At 42.8% G+C, this 18921-nt stretch overlaps 1 protein-coding gene across 2 annotated transcripts in view; it reads right to left on the bottom strand.

Annotated features, from left to right (window-relative positions):
- Nucleotides 1-405: 405 nt before the first annotated feature.
- The window catches only part of LOC138491622 (claudin-15-like), a 253614-nt gene continuing 235098 nt past the window's right edge, over nucleotides 406-18921 (bottom strand). For both annotated transcript variants that reach the window (XM_069618247.1, XM_069618248.1), the window contains 2 exons: nucleotides 13816-13926; nucleotides 406-2972 (listed from right to left, as the gene is read on the bottom strand). In XM_069618247.1, the coding sequence (XP_069474348.1) occupies nucleotides 2873-2972; nucleotides 13816-13926 (211 nt within the window). In that variant the 3' untranslated portion in view covers nucleotides 406-2872. The remainder of the gene's footprint in view (nucleotides 2973-13815; nucleotides 13927-18921) is intronic.

Here is an 18921-nt window from a genome sequence, read left to right as displayed (position 1 = left end):
AGATTTCACCTATGGCTGCTTCTAAATGATGTCACAGAGACATTACCCATGAGTGAGGCAGGCAGTGACAGGTTGTCCATTCCTCATGGATCTTGTCTTCCACAGTCACAGCAAAATAAAGAGGTAGTGAAGTGCCCACTCCATGCTTAATTTGCCAGCCAACCGGCTGGTTTTGCTGACGGCATATTTGGTATAGTGTGTGCCAAGCGTAGCCCATTTTATATGCATTAAGAAATTATTAAAGACTATGCAGAAACTGAACACGTTGGTTGGAAAACAAACATGCAAAGTATATTTGAAACCACTGAGAATAGTTGATCAACAACAGTAGGAAAGATTTTTTTAATTGGAGTGCAGAATAATGTAATTCATCTTAAACATATTTAAGAAAACTGTTTATTCAAAGATAAAGGATATTTCAAATAATACTGGTGACCAAGAGACTAATCTGAATGGTGATGTTACTCTCAGAAGAGCACTAATCAATAGCAGAAGTCAATTATTAATCCACCCAATATTTGCTGAGAGGAGAACAGTGTACTCTGAAGGCCTTGTGTGAAAGGTTGAAAGAGAATGAGGCCAGATTCCATCACCAGCTTTGAAAGATACTAATGCTTTTGGTCCATTTTCTTTTCTGGTTGTCAATAAACATGTTGATCCACATAAATTATAATTTTGTATCTTGTTTGAAATCGCTGCAGATTAAGAACAACTGTGAAGGTAATGTGATGATTGCTAGAGGTTTCCAAAGCTATGAACCAAAACCCGCAAACAACATATTGACAACCTTCTGCACATTCCACTACCCTGCCACATTTCGGCCATGGACATTTTAGGATTATTTCCCATGCAGGGTCTGACTGAGGTTTGAAATTGGCTCGGCCACCAGTGAAACAGTTGCACACTGTAAATAACAATTTGTTCCTCTCGTGACAGACTGAGTAGTGCACAATGGGGAGTTTTTGTGTGTAAAATGTGTTGCAAATAGTGTATTTTAAAGAATATTTTGTGGTAAAACCGTTCAAAGCAACCTGCTACTTCCATCAAACTGGCCCATTTTTGGCCAAAATACTGGCCCACTTTCACCAAAAAAAACAGGCCCACACTAGCATGTTTGGCCCGCACATTGGGCTTGGCCCTATTTAACTGTTGCCAGTCCAAGATTGTACCCACTAGTAGATTAATAAATTAATACATTAGAATGAATTAGAAAAATATTTCATTAACATTTTTCCATTTTACTTGCAGAACCTGACATTTCAATAAATCCTTTGTCTTTCCCTATCCCGGGATTAATATTCACCATTCTCCTTCCATATTCAAATGCCATGGTCAAACTCTTGTGGACGATTCAAGTTACTCTGGTTCACCATTAGCTAATATCTGTAGAGGAAAACTCTATTCACACACAAAGTTACTTTGAATAACTCCATCTGACCACTTGTCTACAGCGAGTAGGTCGGGCGTAAATCAAGAGGAAGCCAGTTACCCACAGTAGCTTCTTTGGGAGTCAGCCCCCCAGTCTTTTGGGATTGTTGTTTCTTGATGTTTTTGTGGAGCTCTTTCTATGACACTGTCAGTTTAAGAAGACAGCAAGGGTTGTGCCATCAGGACGTGTGTATCTTTAGGGAAATTGACTTGCAGATATAGAAAAATATTGGTCTGCAAACAGCGTATATCAGAGGTAATATTGCATTGCACGATAAAGTGGCAATCTGGAGAGGCAGTAGCTTAGTTTTAGCTGAAAAAGTAGCCCGGACATATGTCCAGTTTACAATTTGACTGGTATAAACAATTTCCAATTAATTGAAACGCTTTCCTCAATCAGCCCACACTCTCCATGCACAAAGTTTCCCATTAGCCACCACAGTCACCGCTAAATCAGCACCCCCCTGAATAGTTTCCGTAGATTCCAATAAAATGCATCCATTCTTTGTTTAGGGGCTCATTTAGACATTGGCATTGACCAGTACAACGTGTCCTAACTCACTTGTTGCACCTCCTTTCCCATACCCATGTCTTAGACATAGGATATAATCAAATGAAATACCACATCTTGTAATTGTAGTTATTTGAATATGCATTCGTATTTATTTTGTATAATTGTGCTACTGAAAGCTCCCTGTGACCAAGCATTCCCTCAAAAATGTGCAACGAGTCAAAACAGTGCTGAAAATAATCCCACATGCGAGTATCCACACATGCGCAGGGCATCAGTAGATTCTATATTGTGATGCACAGGTGCGGGACGAGGGAGGCAAATGGTTATAGTTCATTTCTACCCATGTTCTAGGAGCCCATGTGAGATAGCCATTCACTGTCTTCTGCCTCAAATGCCAAATGAGTGCTTTACACATGCTTCCTGCATGCATGTGATTGTATTTAACTGCACATCTGCGCTTTAGGTGGTTTGTAACTACTCCGCTGTTCTTCACTTTTGTGGTGAGGATAATGGGAAAAGGCGGACATAAACAGATAATAAATAAAGAGGACACTGTTTACTGAAAGAATATGAGAGCATTATCATTGTTTTCAGAAATGGCAATATCGGTTGGCCTTGCAATTATTAGGTTTGGACATTTTCAAACGTCCAGTAGTTTCACAAAGTAGTTATAATATAATCGAGCAACACATGCATTACAAGAACATTTGAATTGAATGCAACGGCCCAGTATTTAAAATTGAACTCGGTCAGTTTATAAACAAAAATGACAAATGGATGAAGGTGAAATGGGTAATTTGTACCTGTACTGTCAATGTTCTCCAGAAAGGTTTTGCGTACATTGCTTTTGATGTATACTAGGGCTGTTCTAAATCAACACATATTTGGTATCAAGCCAACAATTCAAGTGTAACACAACATGTTTAAGATTTAGACATAAGCTTTGGTGCACCCAGTGCTTTCCGAAATGTTTCTCTCCTTGAAAGTTGGTGCAGTGTGCTGGTTAGCAGTGTAGTCATATCGGAAGTGTCTATAAAGAAAAGAGAACATTACACATGAATATGTGAACCAGACATATGCATTTTACTTCTAACAAGTAATGTAAGGGACAAGTCTGAAATTTTGATGTTGCGTATCACCATTGAGTTTACATGTTTTAGGTGCCTCTCATAAGATTCTGAAAAAGGGTTCACACCAACAGAGCAGATTAAAATAACATGGACACAGACAATCAGAACCACACTTAGTCATGGGCTCACTTACCTTACAAGAGGCCCCTGCACACACATCATATAATATAGATTCTCTCCCTTTGCAAATGAGGGAACGCCACCAGTACAGTGCAAGCCTGCTGCTTTGTGCATGCACATTCTGTATTGGAAAGTTGTACCCCTGCTGTAATTCCAAATACTGGTCCTTGCAGGGCAAATGCCACAACATGACGTGTGTGCAGGGACCTCTTGTAAGGTAAGTGAGCCCATGACAAAGTGTGGTTCTGATTGTCTGTGTCCATGTTATTTTAATCTGCTCTGTTGCTGTGAACCCTTTTTTCGAATATTATGAGCGGCACCTAAAAAGTGTAAACTCAATGGTGATACGCAACATCAAAATTGCAGACTTACCAACAATGGAGGCTAATATCCAAAATATAGTGAGTTATTGTCACAAAAGCTCTTTGAATACTAAACGATAACAGTGGCAATGTTGCAAATGCTAAATTAGTACAAGGAGCAGGGTGGGCTGTGCACACACAAACCTTACTTGGTAGTGCATAGCTAATATTCATAGTGATGTTAAACAAACCTAAGTGTTATTATGTATAGATTGGGTGTTCATCATCCCAGTGTGTAGTCATTGAAGGCTAAGCGCGAAGAGCCAATCAGCATGAAAGGTACTGTAACATTAACTTGTCAATTAGTGGGGATTTAAATGTTCGTGTGACAATTCATGACAAATGCATTTCATATGCCCTTATGTCTGTTTATCTCCTCTCCATTCTCCTCGAATCCCGTTATTGGTATGTATCCTTGAACTTTTATTGTTCTGGTATACACTCAATGCATTTTTCCTAAACAATCATTTTTGTTTAAAACCAATTTCCTTTTTAAATAACCATATGGTAATCATGCAAACTGACTTTAATTGGTGTACAAACAGCCTTGAAAAAGACAGAGAGTCGAAACACGTGTTACACCCTTTTCAAAAATGTGTAATTAGAACCTTCTCATTTTAGGCTAAGCGCGAAGAGCTAGGAGTATTCAAACACTATAGCGCGAAGAGCTAGGAGTATTCAAACACTATATATGTTCTGTGGTTGAGGCTTTGCCACAGACTACTAGCCACGCGGCTGGCCACATCTCTTTTTGAAATTTGCGTCTCAGCGCAACTGATCACAGAATACCCTGTCATCCCTTGAAAACCCTTCCAAAAGCAGACTGGTTCCATCCGAACAAAGATTGATAAAGCCACTTAAGCCACACTGCCAGTCTTACCGATGGTCGCCATCCCATATCTGGTGACAGAGCAGCATGTTTACCTGCTTTTCTATGGCAGCCAGTTGAGCTGGCATGAAAACAGCGTTTTATGGCAATAGCATGCACAACCCTAGTGTGTGCCTGGCACAGAATTAGTGCCCTGGGCCAGGAATACACTCGGATCTTCCACAATCCTTCCCCAGAGAACATTCAGTCCTATTCAATGGGACATTCTAGTTCGAAGACACTGAACGTGTTCCCATAGACCACCACCTCTTTCTTTTGTCTTTGGCAGAGTTTAGGTACAACCATCAACAGAATAATCAGAAGTGAATCCAACATGTAAGAACATAGAGCTTATTTACGCACAGGCCTGTAACTACTGCAATATGATATAAAAAGAAACACTCAACAGAGAATACAATTAAACAGTTAAAAGGTTAAAAATACTTGTGTTAACTTCTCTTGAATGTAGTGTTTTATTGTTGGGCCACATTAGACCTGTCATCTGAAGTGTACACATTCAGCAGATAGATTTAGCCGCAGTATAGGGCATATTTATTAAAGATTTATTAAAGATTTTGCTCCAGGGTTAACATGAAGTAGAGTCATTTTCCCAGATGGGCTTCTTGCATGCTGGCAATAGAAGTAAACTAGGCCCGGGTTCCCTGATGTGCAGCACTTTGTGCTTATAGAAGGCGCCACAAAGCCCATTGTTTAGTAGCAAATGTGACCACTGCCATTCCTGCTACACTTTCATAAAGGGGCGTTATCTCATTTGAATAATGCATGCATCCACGAACATGAGGGAATCCCTATTGTCGTTTACATGTGCTTATTATCTAACTATGTGCATGGGCAGCCATGGCCTGATACAGCGGGCAGACTGTGGCCACAAAGGAGGCGCACATTCAGTGCACTGTCCCACAGTGACCTCTGGGAGGCAGCAAGGAAGACAGCATGTGGGAACAATGGAGACACAGTTTGCGCTTCATCAGGGCAAAGTGTGCCAAATGCTATCAACAAAGAAAATATCGGATTATTTACAAGAATAATCCTCAATACGTAATAAAATGTAAAACAAAAATAAAATGATTAAAACTGCATTTATCTCATAACAAGTTTAAAGACTGTTATTGTGGTTATTGCCTAAAATGGTTCTAATCAGGGTCGCACATTGGATGAGCATAATACTTTTGAATGTACATGTTTCTTATAAAGTAGAATCAATTGAAGGTTCTCTGAAAAAGTGAGATAATGTGACATGACGAAAATGTGAATTTAACAGTGACACCTGGAATTCTGCTCTGTGCTGGGTCAAAGAGCAAACGTTTTGGCACGACAACTCAAATGTAAACTCTGATTACAGTAGCACAGTTATATAATGTTCTTATTACAGGTCAGTGATGATGTCCCAAGTTGAGGAAGGAAAACGAATATCTTTGGGTTGCACCCAGCTGCACCGGATTATCAATCTTTTCTCTTTCCTACAAAATATTCTTCTGGTGGAAATTGCTATACTTTGGAATATTTCATTGAGTTTCCTTAGGGTAATGCATGCTCTTTATGAAGTTCTTGGGCATGTGTCTATTACTAAAAGTGCTGACTTGCCAGAAGGTGTGCCAAGAACTTTTGGGCCCTAGTGTCTTGCCAACCCAGTTGAGTCTGGTTCCAACAGAGGATTGTGAGAGCAGGAACAGTCAAGCGATTAGAAGGGAGTATTCACCCTCGACGGGAGACATGGTGGGAGGACTTGACATGTGACATGATAACAGGAAGTGGCCACTGAAGGACTAACGTGAAGGAAGGGTTGTGTTGTGTTTGTGGGAGGCCGTGACCTATAAAATTGAGAGGTTGTTGTGGTTAGATCCCGTTGAAGCAGGCTGTTTGCGTTCCTGTCTTCAAGAAAATATTACAGCTGTCTCTATCACCACCTTAAATTAATGCATGAGCCTGGTTTCTCTGATACCTGTAATAGGAACATTATTTTCAGGCTTGTAAATAGGTTTTGAAGACTGACATGTATTGTAAGTTGTTTTGGTACATTTTGAAAATAAAACTCGGCATAAAGCCAACATCAATTTGAATTACTTTTTTCAACTTTTTAAATAGTAGTAGTAGAAGTAAGATTATTTATTTTGCACACACATAATCCCATTACAAGTCTAGTTTCAAGGCATTGTAAAACAACAATGAAATACAATAAATAGAGATTACATTGCTGAGTGACAGTTACAGAAATAGCGTGTAGTGTTTGACACATATAAGTAGCAAAGATATTCTTAAAGTCTACGCTTGAAGACTTGTATGGTAGATTTTCTAATCAAGATTGGCAAATTATTCCATAGGTGTCAGCGGAGTGCTGCAGAGTACTGCAGTCTTGGCAGTCGGCTGGTGGCGTTTTTGATTCTGTTCTCTGTGTTCCAGAGTCTTTCTACAGTCTTCACTGAACTAATGGGAGGACCCCCTTTGAAAACCTTACCTGGCCGCAGAGCGGCCGCGGAGTGCTACAGAGTACTGCTGTCTTGGCAGTCATGGCAGCGATGGCGGGACAGAAACAGGATGATGGATCGTGTCTCCGTAGCGGGCGCCTACGTTGAGAAAATACGAGAGCAACAAACCATCGGGACCAGACGCCAAACCTCGCGTCACCCTTGTTGCCAGCTTCAACACTAGCTCCAGTCCGAGGAAAGCCAGCTCAAGTGCCTATGACACTGGAAGTGGAAACAGAGATGCAAGGTAAGGAAAACCTGAGTACGCCCTGCTCTCCAGCCCCCTACCACTTACTTGCCTTTCAAATCTGCTCGAAAGCTGTTCCGCCCATCTCACGATCCTGACACTGCAAGAGGGTCTCGACTCCTTCCCGTCGTCAGAGCCTATGTGGACACCTGACTTGCAACCAAGTGACAACGTACGTAGTGACAACGTAGGAGACACAAGCGCCCGAGAAAAATTCTGTGAACAGGAGGAGGTGGGCGGGAAAAACACTGGTTGGCAGGCAAAACGGAACCAGATAAACAAAATAAACGAGATGAACTCGCAACTGAAAATCATTCTCCCCAGAGAGAAACAGTGGAGATACAAACAATGGATGAGGAAGCCGGAGACACAGTAAGAAGTAACATAAACAACTCTGAGAACACTGCACTGGTAGCAATGAGAACGGGTGGCAGCTCAAACAAACAACACCCCCAAAACTTTGACACTTCAGACGAGCTTGTGCCGAGACTTACACGTCCAGCGATGATTGAGCGAGCACAAGCGGTCCAAACTCAGAAGTGCAAATACAGATTGAAGTACATCCAGTAACGGCAAGAGAGTACTTGGGGAGTCCTCAATACTCTTTAAGCGATCTGGACGGCTCATTGATAGAAGAATCTGAATCAATATCATTGTTAGCAGAATGCGATACAACAGGGGGCATGGAAGTTTGTACGAGCGAACAATTAGTAGGGTAAACTAATTTAAAACTTCCACACGAACCACAGCAACCAATTAATAAAGAAACACTGACCCCAACGAAAGTACAGAACACAAATTTGGTGAGTTCTACCCAAAAGTATCGGAAAAGATACGCTGGAACCGAAAAAGCGCAGAAACAAAGGAAGAAGATCGGCCAGCTATTGACAAACCAACCTTAACTGAATAATAATCAGCCAAGCACCACAAATAAAACACAACTTGCACTAAAACCACCACACAAGTTCATAAAAATCAAGTCCTTGCACCGGCCTGTTCTAGGTTCACTTGAAAACATTTTCAACAAATGTACCAAAGTGACTCCAGTTTCACAAGGTGAATTATCAGATGCAGAAATCTTGGAGGGGGCAGCAGATGTACAAGATGTAGACGGCGGAAGAAGTAAACACTTTCCGATACCTGCAAAACTGCAGTATGGAACCAATACAGGTCTGAACTTACTTCAGCCCCAAAGAGATGGCGTTTTGGAAGACCACCAGTTAACAAAACATCACTGCAAGTTAAGATTTTTAGTGGCTTTGAAATATCAAGAAATATAGTGCAGCCTCTAGCAACAACTTAATAGAAGCTAGGCAAGGAAATAGAGCCACCAATGGTTGAACCTCTGAGCAGTAAGACCTTACCAGTGACAGAATACAAGAAACCTTCTCCAGGCAAAATAAAGACCATCTCAGGCCCGAAATCGACTCCAACAAAAAGAATACTGGAAAAAAATATGGACAATTTGTTGGGGGAAACCTTGAACGGACCGGCGCTAAACATAAAGGAGAATATGCCTGTGAGTTTAGCCACAAATACTGTGGGACCCCAACAGTTACCTCAAATACTCCAATCTTCTCCAACCACTCCACCTAGGAACAAAAGACTGAGTAAGATTCCTCATACCATCAGGAAAGAAATGCCTAACAAAAAACCAGACCTGTTTACCATAATGTCAGCTGTAACAAAAGGATTGGCCCCATTTAGTAAACTATATGAAGCGCTAAACGACACATTAAAAGACTGTACAGCAATGGCGGCATTAATGCATACCAAATTGACATATTTGGAAGGATATATAATGGCAACAGCGTCCCGGAAATTAAACACAAGAGAGAAAGATACCTCTATGGTCGACATACAAAGGAAGGATCAAGAAACAGAAATGTCTTGAGTGGAAAGTGCCAAAGCCAATACAACATCACAAACAATGGCCACTCAAACAGTTGAAAGAGACAAAACCCTACCAAAAACTGACCAGTTACTTATGCCTGATTTAGGAACCACACCTCCAGCAACATGTGCGAAGATGTGGAACAACAACAAGCTGCAGACCAAGGTGCAAGCTCAAAAGACTGGAAAGAAAGTTGGACCTCCTCACACGATTCAAACAAGGATAAATCAACAAATCATAACATCAACTTAGAGGAGAGAGCACATGGTTGCACAGTCTTAGAAATAAACAAATCCATACAAGAAACCCCGGATCAATCACAACAAGCAAAACGGACTTCCCACTCAAAAGACACTAGCAAAATGCGACCCTAAACAGGATAAAATTGACGCACAAACAACGCACACTGTGAAATCGGATAAACCAGTCAATTCAAAAGATAAGCCACAAAGAGACCAGGGGCAAAACCAACATATTAGAGGTGAAGAGGAAATACAAATGGCCTCAATTTTCGATGGAAGATATTAACATCATTGAGTTCGCCCATAGGAATTGTACGAACAGTTAATTGTACGGAGAGTATATACCTACATATCGCATCACCAGTGGTGAAGTCAATGCCTCTTGATGAAGCGGATAAGCTATGATTGCTGGGCTATGGCTTTAGAGAAACCAAAAGGGGGGAACAAGCATCTGAGAGAACAACCTCCCTGAGAAGACCTGAGAGTAGAAATCAATCATCAAAAACTCTCGCACCAAATTACAAAGAGCCTAGAGAAGCATGGGAAAAAGAAGCAGACAGACGTAGATCATCGATGGAACCAGTCTCACATTGATACTGGAACAAGAGAAAAGACTCACGGACACACATCCAAATATCTCCATTGCAAGGAGAAGAGGTATATCAGCGGGCCCCAGCCATCTTCAAAATCTAATACAGATCTTGACACCACCTTCAACACAGATCGAGTTCCATATTGTCCACTAACAAATTTAAACATAACCATCGACCGGGATCACTCGAAAGAACATAGAATTACAAAGACCAGTGCTTATTTACAAAGCTTAAAGGACAAACAACAAAAAAGATGGACATGGATTCCGGAAGCCCTGGCAAACCATGCAAGACCTTAGCCACCAAAGCCTGTGTTGTGCAGACAGCCGAAATAAACCAATGGAACAACAAGGCGGATCACCACAAACCAGCTAATCCTGGAATCGAGAATTGATGGAACAAGAAGGCTGACCACCACAAATCAACTAATCCTGGGACCCTGCAACACACAAGGCTTCAGCCACTTAACATCCCCAGGCGATGTAAACCTGGGAACTTCAATCTACTCTGTCTCCAGGAGACACGGCTGCTGAATAGCCCAACCCTGGACAGATTTGAGATTGCAACATCACCAGCAGTAAGAGGCCAACAGGTACAACCTGCCTCAGGATTGCTTATAGCAATTTGCTCTGGAAGTGGCCTATACCTTGCAAAGACTCTCTTCTTGGATACCTTTACACTTGTTATCATAGTATTTGGAGTCATACAAAGGCTTTAACAACAGGAAAGAAGCAGGATTTGATTCTAATAATTAACACCTATTGGAATCCAAAAGTTCAATCAGATAGAACATTTCTGAGTAAGATGGAAGCAATCATAGACGAGACGAGTACAGGAAACAAGATTAACTATATCATAATATGTGGTGATCTAAATTCTATCTGCACAGAAGACGAGGAAGAAGGAGGAAAGGAATTAAAAGATGCCAAAGGAAAATACAAAACCCATTACAAAAACAAAACGGGGCCAGTCCAAAGCAGAAACCAGTGGTTCGATCTAATGGCATCTAGAGACCTCTACAATCTTCATACGATAAATGACCGTGACCGTCGGGGGACCACAATCGACCATGTATACATTTCAAAGAGTCTCCTCTCACTCATATCATCATTTGAAGTGAAGAGAACACTGAATAGTGATCATAACATGCTGATCACTTCATGGTTAGCTCCGGCAACTCCAAAAAGGAAACAAATGTGCACCACAATTGAAATTTGTGACTGCAACACCAGACTAAGGCTAACAAAAAACTCAATAAAATAAATAACTGAGCAATATAACGCAATAAATCATCAAGATAGAAAGACCCCAGATGCGCTGAGAGTAGATTACCGCCTTCTGCTACTACCGTACCAACAATCTTGGAAACAGAGAAGGAGTCTCTCTAAGCATCACCTGCACAAAAATAACTTACTCTTGGAGGCAAAAAGAAAAGAACTGCGTCAAATAACAAGACGAGCAAAAAACACTGCAATTTTGCAGAACATGGAAGCATTCAAATCAACAACGAAAGCCTACAAAAACTGACTAAAATCCTATCGAATATCTTTGTATCAAGAAGACTGAAGCAATGCTACGAGCAATCTGTAGGAAACAACCAAAAGATTTCTGGTCGTTAATACATTCAACAGCAAAAGACAATCAAGATGCTCTGCAAAACAAAGTGTGGGAACAAACGTGGGTGAGATATTTTATGGACCTTTTTTTCGAATACGCCTGAAGAAATAAACATCCACGAATCAACTGCGGCAACAAATTGGGACATTGAATTTGATAACGACCGGATCCTGACAAAAATAGCTAAGCTAAAAAGCTTGAGAGCTCCAGGGCCTGAAGGGATCACAAACATAGACTTGAAAAACAATCCAGAGGAATGGGCCCACTTCATCACAGGGGTAATCAACAACTGTGCCATGAGACATTCAATTCCAGAATCGTGGGAAACAGCTAACGTGGTTCCAATCTACAAAAAGGGCAAAAAAATATAGCCCTGCGAATTAGCCCAATAGACCTGTTTGATGTTATCGGTAAACTCTTTGGGTCCCTACTACTGGATACATTTCAAGACGGGGCTAAGAATTCAGGTTGCAAGGATCCCTACCAGTCAGATTTGGTTAAGAACATGGGAACAGCAGCTAACATCATGCTGCTAAGTACATTAAAACCAAAAATAATGGAGGGCAGTCCAAGAGTATTTCTAGCCTTCGTTTAACTAGTCCAGGCATTCGACCGGTTCAACCAGGAAAATCTGTGGCTGAAGCTGGAAAAAAAAATGGAAATGCCCATCCACCATCATGGATCCCATCAAATTAATGTACACCGGAACAACAATGAGAGCATGACTTAGTGGGGCGGGTCATCTTTCTGAAGAAATCGAGATCAGTAGAGGGGTCAAACACAGTTGCCCTTTGACCCTCGCTCTGTATAACACCTACATGCGAGAACTTAAGGACCAAGAAGAAAACATAAGATCTTTTCCCACGATAATAGGCAATGAGAAAATCAGCCGGCTTTTGTATGCAGATGACATTATTTTAATGAACCAGACTGCTATCGGACTCCAATGCCAATTAAATGGCCTCCTCGAATACTTAAAGGAGAATGACCTGGAACCAAATTCAGAAAAAACAAAGATTATGGTCCTTGAAAAAACATCAGAGTGAAATGAAAAACTAAAGTGGTACATTGCGGGAGACTAACTGGAGAAAGTAAAGGATTTTAAATACCTGGGCATAACTTTCAACAGCAACTCACACGAATCTACAATGCAGACAACACTTTATGCTAAAATCAAGAACTTAGCCTATCAAACAAAAGCAGTGGATAAGAAATTCGGGTGCTTTTCACTGACGCCGGCTATCAACTTTTACAAAGCCAGAGTGATACCAGCTATCGCCCACAGAGCAGAAGCATTGGCACTTATCCCTCAAAATATTTGCCAGAAACTAGAGGCACACTATTGGTGGAAAATGCTAAATTTACCATCATCGACACCAATGGCCTCCATTAGAAGCGAGTTGAGTCTGGTTTCTCTTAAAGCTACAGTTGATTTAAACGGCCTGATGCTATTCAGGAAGATCCGAGCTCCACCTCGACAAAAAATCTTTGAGGTTATTCACAGAGAAATTAAAGGAGGTAAAAATTAAATGCTATTAAAGTGGGCTAAAAAGAACATAACACTACTTCAGCAGATTGGAAGTATGGAGGAGGAACTGGAGAACAATCTTAAAAAAACCAAAAGACGTTTAAAAGTATGGGACTGGATACAAACGTTGGAGACAGCGTCTAAGAACAAGCTAACACGTTTGAGAGCGCGTCTGAACCTACTGAAAACAAATGAGATATAAGCTGTGAGAGGAATGTCATACTCCAACAGTTGCCTTTATTGTAACCAAAAGGACAAAACAGATATGGTTCGGCACTTGCTGCTGTCATGCCCTGGAACAACCAGAACACGAGACATATATTTGGGCCATCACCTCAAAGCCGTACGGATCTATGAAGAGGAGACATGGTGGGACACCTTGATGAGCGGTAATAGCACAAAAGTAGTAATCACTGTCGCATTATTCTTCCTAAACATAGGTTTGGAGTCGGCTGAGGGAAAACCTAGAACTGATAACAGACAATACTCTTGTTAAGAGTAAACAGGTTCGACAGAGTAAACTTGAGCCTGGAACATAGATGATTTTATTCATTTTCTTTTCTTTTATCAATTTTTCCTCTTTTGGGACTGAAGAAAGATGACAATTGTCTTGCAAAAACTGTAAATACGGTTAAGTCAAGTAAATAAAAAAATAAAAAAATAGGCGACAGCGAAGAGTTTGCACAATTTTTCCTCCATTGGATGTTTTACGGAGTAACCCGTTAGATTATTGTGATCAATGTACAATTTACTCAGTAAATTAAGATAGATCATAGTTGTAAATACCTCGTTTTGCCAGTTTTCTCTCTTTTACATGAGCAAGTCAGGAAAGCTCCGCCGAGCATGAGAAGAAGGGACCCAGCCCATCCTAAATACAAGGCATCTCCTAATTCATATCTGTAATAAAATGTAGAATATATGAATAGTTTAAAACAGGTAAACATTTACTGTATATTACACATTTACATGAACACAACATCACAACAGGCAAACACTTTCAAGAGAAATAAGTTACAGGAGCAATAAAGTTCACATTTTGATGATCGTCAATCTTGTCTACTTCAATCTGTGTTTAGGCTCGTCTTGCACTGCAACATATCCAAAGGCTTCTATGTCCTAATCTCACATTTTGATGCCCGAACACAAAAAAGACAGATTGTTCTTGCCCGTTTTTGTCTAGGCTTTAAAATGCGCTATTATTACATGGAACCCCCTCCTTCCCCACCCCACCCTCTCCTGCTCATTCGCTCGTTAATGGGGGGGGGGCAGGGTTACCCTCCTTTACCCAACCACACCCTCCCCACATCTAAACGCGCATTCTCCCCACACATACGCATACACACACATACATGCACACACACATACAGTTTTAAACGTACCTGTCACTCCTGCGACAAGTCCGCTGAGGCACACAGAGGCCTGTCAGCCCCTGCGCGCACTCGTGTGTGGCAGGGGCTTGACAATTCGATTTAGAAAGCCTGCTCCGTGCGGTCACGGAGCAGTCTAAGGTCTTTTGACCTAGGACCCCACTCCAGATTTTGAACAATCAGGACCAGAGACTCCAGATGAGTCATATTGTGAAATCGCAGTCTATATTATTAATGGGGTTGTCACACCACCTTATATTTAACTAAACACATTTATATGCCTAGCTAAGTGAAGGTGTAAACTCAGTGGCCGAGTTCGTATCCTGGGTGTAGGTGAGATTAGACACATGCAATTGTGATATCTGCTTAGGTCATACGCTTTTTAGATGCCCACTTACAAGAGCAGCCATCCGCTTCCTGCAGGCTATGTCCAAATGTCTCAGAAATATTGCAATTTCACCCCTAATGCTTTATGTACCCCATAACATCCCTCACAAGAGTTAAACAATATTCAGTAGAATTCACGAACATCATGAGTTGCAGTTACAGTTATTTCAATTTGTAAATGAGAAAAGCAAGAGTCCACTATAATCAACCAGAATAGAAGGACCTCATTTGCAATCGAAAAAAATAGAAAAAAGATTATGGTATTCCTTTAAGGAAATTGCAGTATAATCCACCAAAATGTTTAGTGCCAGTATATCTTACTGCTTGTTCCAACAGAGACATAGTAAGACAGTTGTCTCCCTGCCAGCTCATGCCCATGACTTTACTGGATCCCAAGATGGTCTTATGTAATTTGCTCAGACTCTTCTGAATCAAGACATTTTGTGGTTCCCTCTTTGCTGCAATCCCGTTCAGACAACAATTACATGTGGAATAGATATTTGCAAAGGAAAGATGCTAATATTCATGTGATTACTTCCAGGCTCTTCAGCAGTGTGTTTAGGTCTGTTCTCCTTCCAGATTTCAGGGAGGTGATAGATCAGGGAGGATTTGGGCCCTGTCCTGAACATCAAGAATCTGTTTACATGTTTTAGGCCGTTTGGGAGGCGGCTTCACAGTCGGGGAGCCATAGCAGTATAACCCCTGTTTGCCAGGCATTTGCATCTACTTTTGGAGACAGTCAGTTGTTTGGTGGTCTCACACCACAGGGCTCTTTTTGAGCAGTGGGATTTGACATTTTTTATGAAGCAGTTGCTGGCTGGCACACAAGGGGCAGTGGATTTTTCTGAGGAGGCTGGAGACCGACACATTTTCCGTCTCACAACTATTAGACTTTTAGCTGTGTTCATAATTGGTGTGCAGAGAGGCACCCACATAGTGCATTGCAAGTGTCTGGCTGGGAATTGACTAAGATGTTTACATCCATTGAGTGGATTTCCTATGGATGTAGGGAAGGATTTTTTCTAGCAATGTCATTTTAAAGGATTCTGCTTTAACTAACTCTCACGTTAGCGGTGTTCAAGAGGAGAGGAATTCGCTGATGGGCCCATTGGTCAGCACTCACCCTCTAGAACTTGTAAGACAAGATAGCTGCACAATGTGAGGACAGGGGGTGCAGGATTCACTTACTCCGACACGACTCAATAACGAGGACTCAGTAGTTTGGCAAAGGGAAGTCAGTTTAATGATACATACATCAAACAGGGAAACAAATGGGAATCAGCTGTAGTGCGATCACCGGTCTTGCTCCGACTTCCCCGAACTTTGGTAGAACAGCAATTTTTAGAGGCTAAAATCGTCATCACTGACGTCTAATTTCTATGTAAAATCATCATGCAATATAATTGATTAGGAAAGGTAACTTAAGTATAGGTGCTATATCTGTATATAGACATGAAGCATGTGGATTGGATAACTTTTATCGGGTGGGCGTCTACGCCCATCCCTCTACAACACACGTGATTGACGTCACTACAAGTACGACGTCTCATTGGTTACAGTGTCTATACGACCCTAGATTACATGGTCCATTGTGATTGGGCAAGTTAAACCCCTAAACATAAATCTCCACTTTAATTAGCAGCATGCAGAATAGACACCCATGTGCCTAGTGCCCCAAGATTCACCCTTCCTCCTTTCCATCAATCAGTGTTTTAGGGCTATGTGTCAATTAGTTGGCTGGGCATGGCCACGGAACTGTAGCCTCTTATCAGGAAATGTATGGCATCCTCGGGTTCTGGATGACATCAGGCGGTGGTACCTCTTCGCGCCTGGCTGGTCACGTGTTGGTTCACTGTGAATCTGCTTCAGTTTCTAGCCTTTTGTGCATTTAATTCTGTGTCAGCCCAGCCACCTGCATGGGCCTCTCTTATCTTGACCTTCACGGACGGGCTGGTATGCTCTGTAGTTGGAGTCTTGTGAGCTCATGCTCTCCTCCCCTTCTCTGATTGACCTCGATTTCCTAAGCATGAGCCGCTCTTTGCTGAGTTTCGATTCCGCTCCTTCTCCTGCCTTTGGCTGGGTTTCGAAACTTGGCCTGTCAGGCCTCTGGCCGCCTAGGTACCTTTCTGCCTTTACAAAATGGAGTCGCACTTGTATAATGTGCCTTATTGAGTTATATGGTTGGCGCTTGACGCTCTATGTTCTACTAAGCATTGCAGGCAGTATCGATTTCTTAGCATCTTGCGTTTCAAGCCTATTTACACACGGTTAACAGGGCGATTGCTTCTATCTTGTCTCGTAGTAACATACTCCTTACGTTTTAACATTGTCTCTTCTCTGCGTCCATTTACATTTATTTTTGTAGCTACTCGCACTGGCGTGCTTGCCTTCAATGTCCACTTTTGCTCATTCACCAGTCTGTTCAGGCCCTTGTGTCATTTCCACTGGCCTTCCATTACAGCTTTTGGGGTCTCTTCGTGGACTGTGTGTAGGTATTCCTCATTTCGTATCAGTGGCTGGTATGGCTGTCTGATAGGGTACCGTGCTGCCCAGGGTTGTCTGGTTATGGTTGCTTCAACCGGTACAGATCTTCTTATGTATGCGGGGCAGAGCCCCAGTGCGGCTCTCTGTTGGTTCAAAAATAAGAAGGTGAAGTTCTTGTGTCTGCTCCTTTCGCTCTGTGTCTCTGCGACAAGTTGAAGAACAGTGGCCCTCATTACGACCCTGGCGGAAAGTGACTGACCGGACCGCCACAGCGTAAATAGCGTTTCCGCCATTGCAAGAAGGAGCAAAGTGCGGCCCATTCCGACCCATCGGGCACGAGCACCACGGCATGGCGGAAGTGCAAAGTCCGCGATGGCGGAAATGAACCCAAAACGGCCCACACCGCCGCCGTACGGCGCCCTAGGTGCAATACCGCCACCCATCACAGCGGACACCGCAGTGTGCGCCTACCGTAAAGTACGGTGACCGGAAATATACGGAAACGGAAGTTAAAACACGGGCCCGGAACGGGAAACAACCCGCCGTACACCTATAAAACCACTAAAACCACATGACCACTAAAATCACTACCCTGAGACACAACCCAACCCGTCATCCACCCTAGCGAAACCAAGAAAAATGGGAAAAGTAGCGAAGAAAGCGTGCGACCGCAAGCGGCAGGTCCACTTCTCCCGTGAGGAACTCACCGTGCTAACAGAGACCCTCCAGGAGAATGCTGCCGTCGTCTTCTGCACGCAAATGACCAGGACGGCACTCGCAAACAAGAAGGCCATATGGGCTCTGGTGGCACAGCGGGTAAGTGCGGTGGGGACCGCACCCCGCACCCCACAGCAATGCCGTAAGCGATGGGACGACCTGCGGATACGCGTCCGCAGCATACTCTCTGCCAACCGCAACATTGCCACAGCCACCGGGGGAGGGTCGGAATCACCCATCAAGCTGACCCCCTGGGAAGAAATCTGTGCCTCCACCATCGGAATGGAGAGCATAGAGGGAGTCGGAGGGATGGAGAAAGGAGTGAAGACATCCGAAGAATCAGGTAGGTGGCCCAAATAAAACAATGCTAAATCCACAAAGTCCATCCATGTGAAGCACCATGTGTCCTCATAGTGCAACAGAAACACATGTCCAGGAGAACGTCCACACACATCGTCCTGATAGCGCACGTTAAAACCCACAATAAATACATAAATAATTAAAAACCCCTAAAACACGCACTACACGTGCAGCAGGCACACCCTAACTGCAGGCTGCCAAACAACTGCACCCTCACTCCACACACAAATGGAAGCACCTCCAAGGCCCCGACCCAAATCACCCTCAGGTACCACCCCAATGCATGTGATACAATGCCATTCCAATTCCCACAGACCCACCAATAACCCTCGCCCTCCTTTACTCCACCACAGGGTCCGATCCAAACGACGAGCTGCAGGACACCCCTACCAGCACACCTGCAAAGAGGGCCAAGACCAACGGCCAAAGACCCTCCACCTCAGCTGCACGCATCAAGACACGGCAGCAGCACAAATCAGGTGGCAGCACAGAGGAGGGAACATCAACAGGCACCCCAGCAGCCAGCATGCCCACACCACCACCACCACAGGTCCCCCCAACGGATGCCACAGAAGGC

Source organism: Ambystoma mexicanum, chromosome 10 (assembly GCF_040938575.1).
Source record: "Ambystoma mexicanum isolate Mex_15411 chromosome 10, UKY_AmexF1_1, whole genome shotgun sequence".
In the NCBI taxonomy this organism is placed as follows: Eukaryota; Metazoa; Chordata; class Amphibia; order Caudata; family Ambystomatidae; genus Ambystoma; species Ambystoma mexicanum.
The sequence above is the reverse complement of the archived record's forward strand: the minus strand, read 5'-3'. Positions and strand labels throughout refer to the sequence as shown.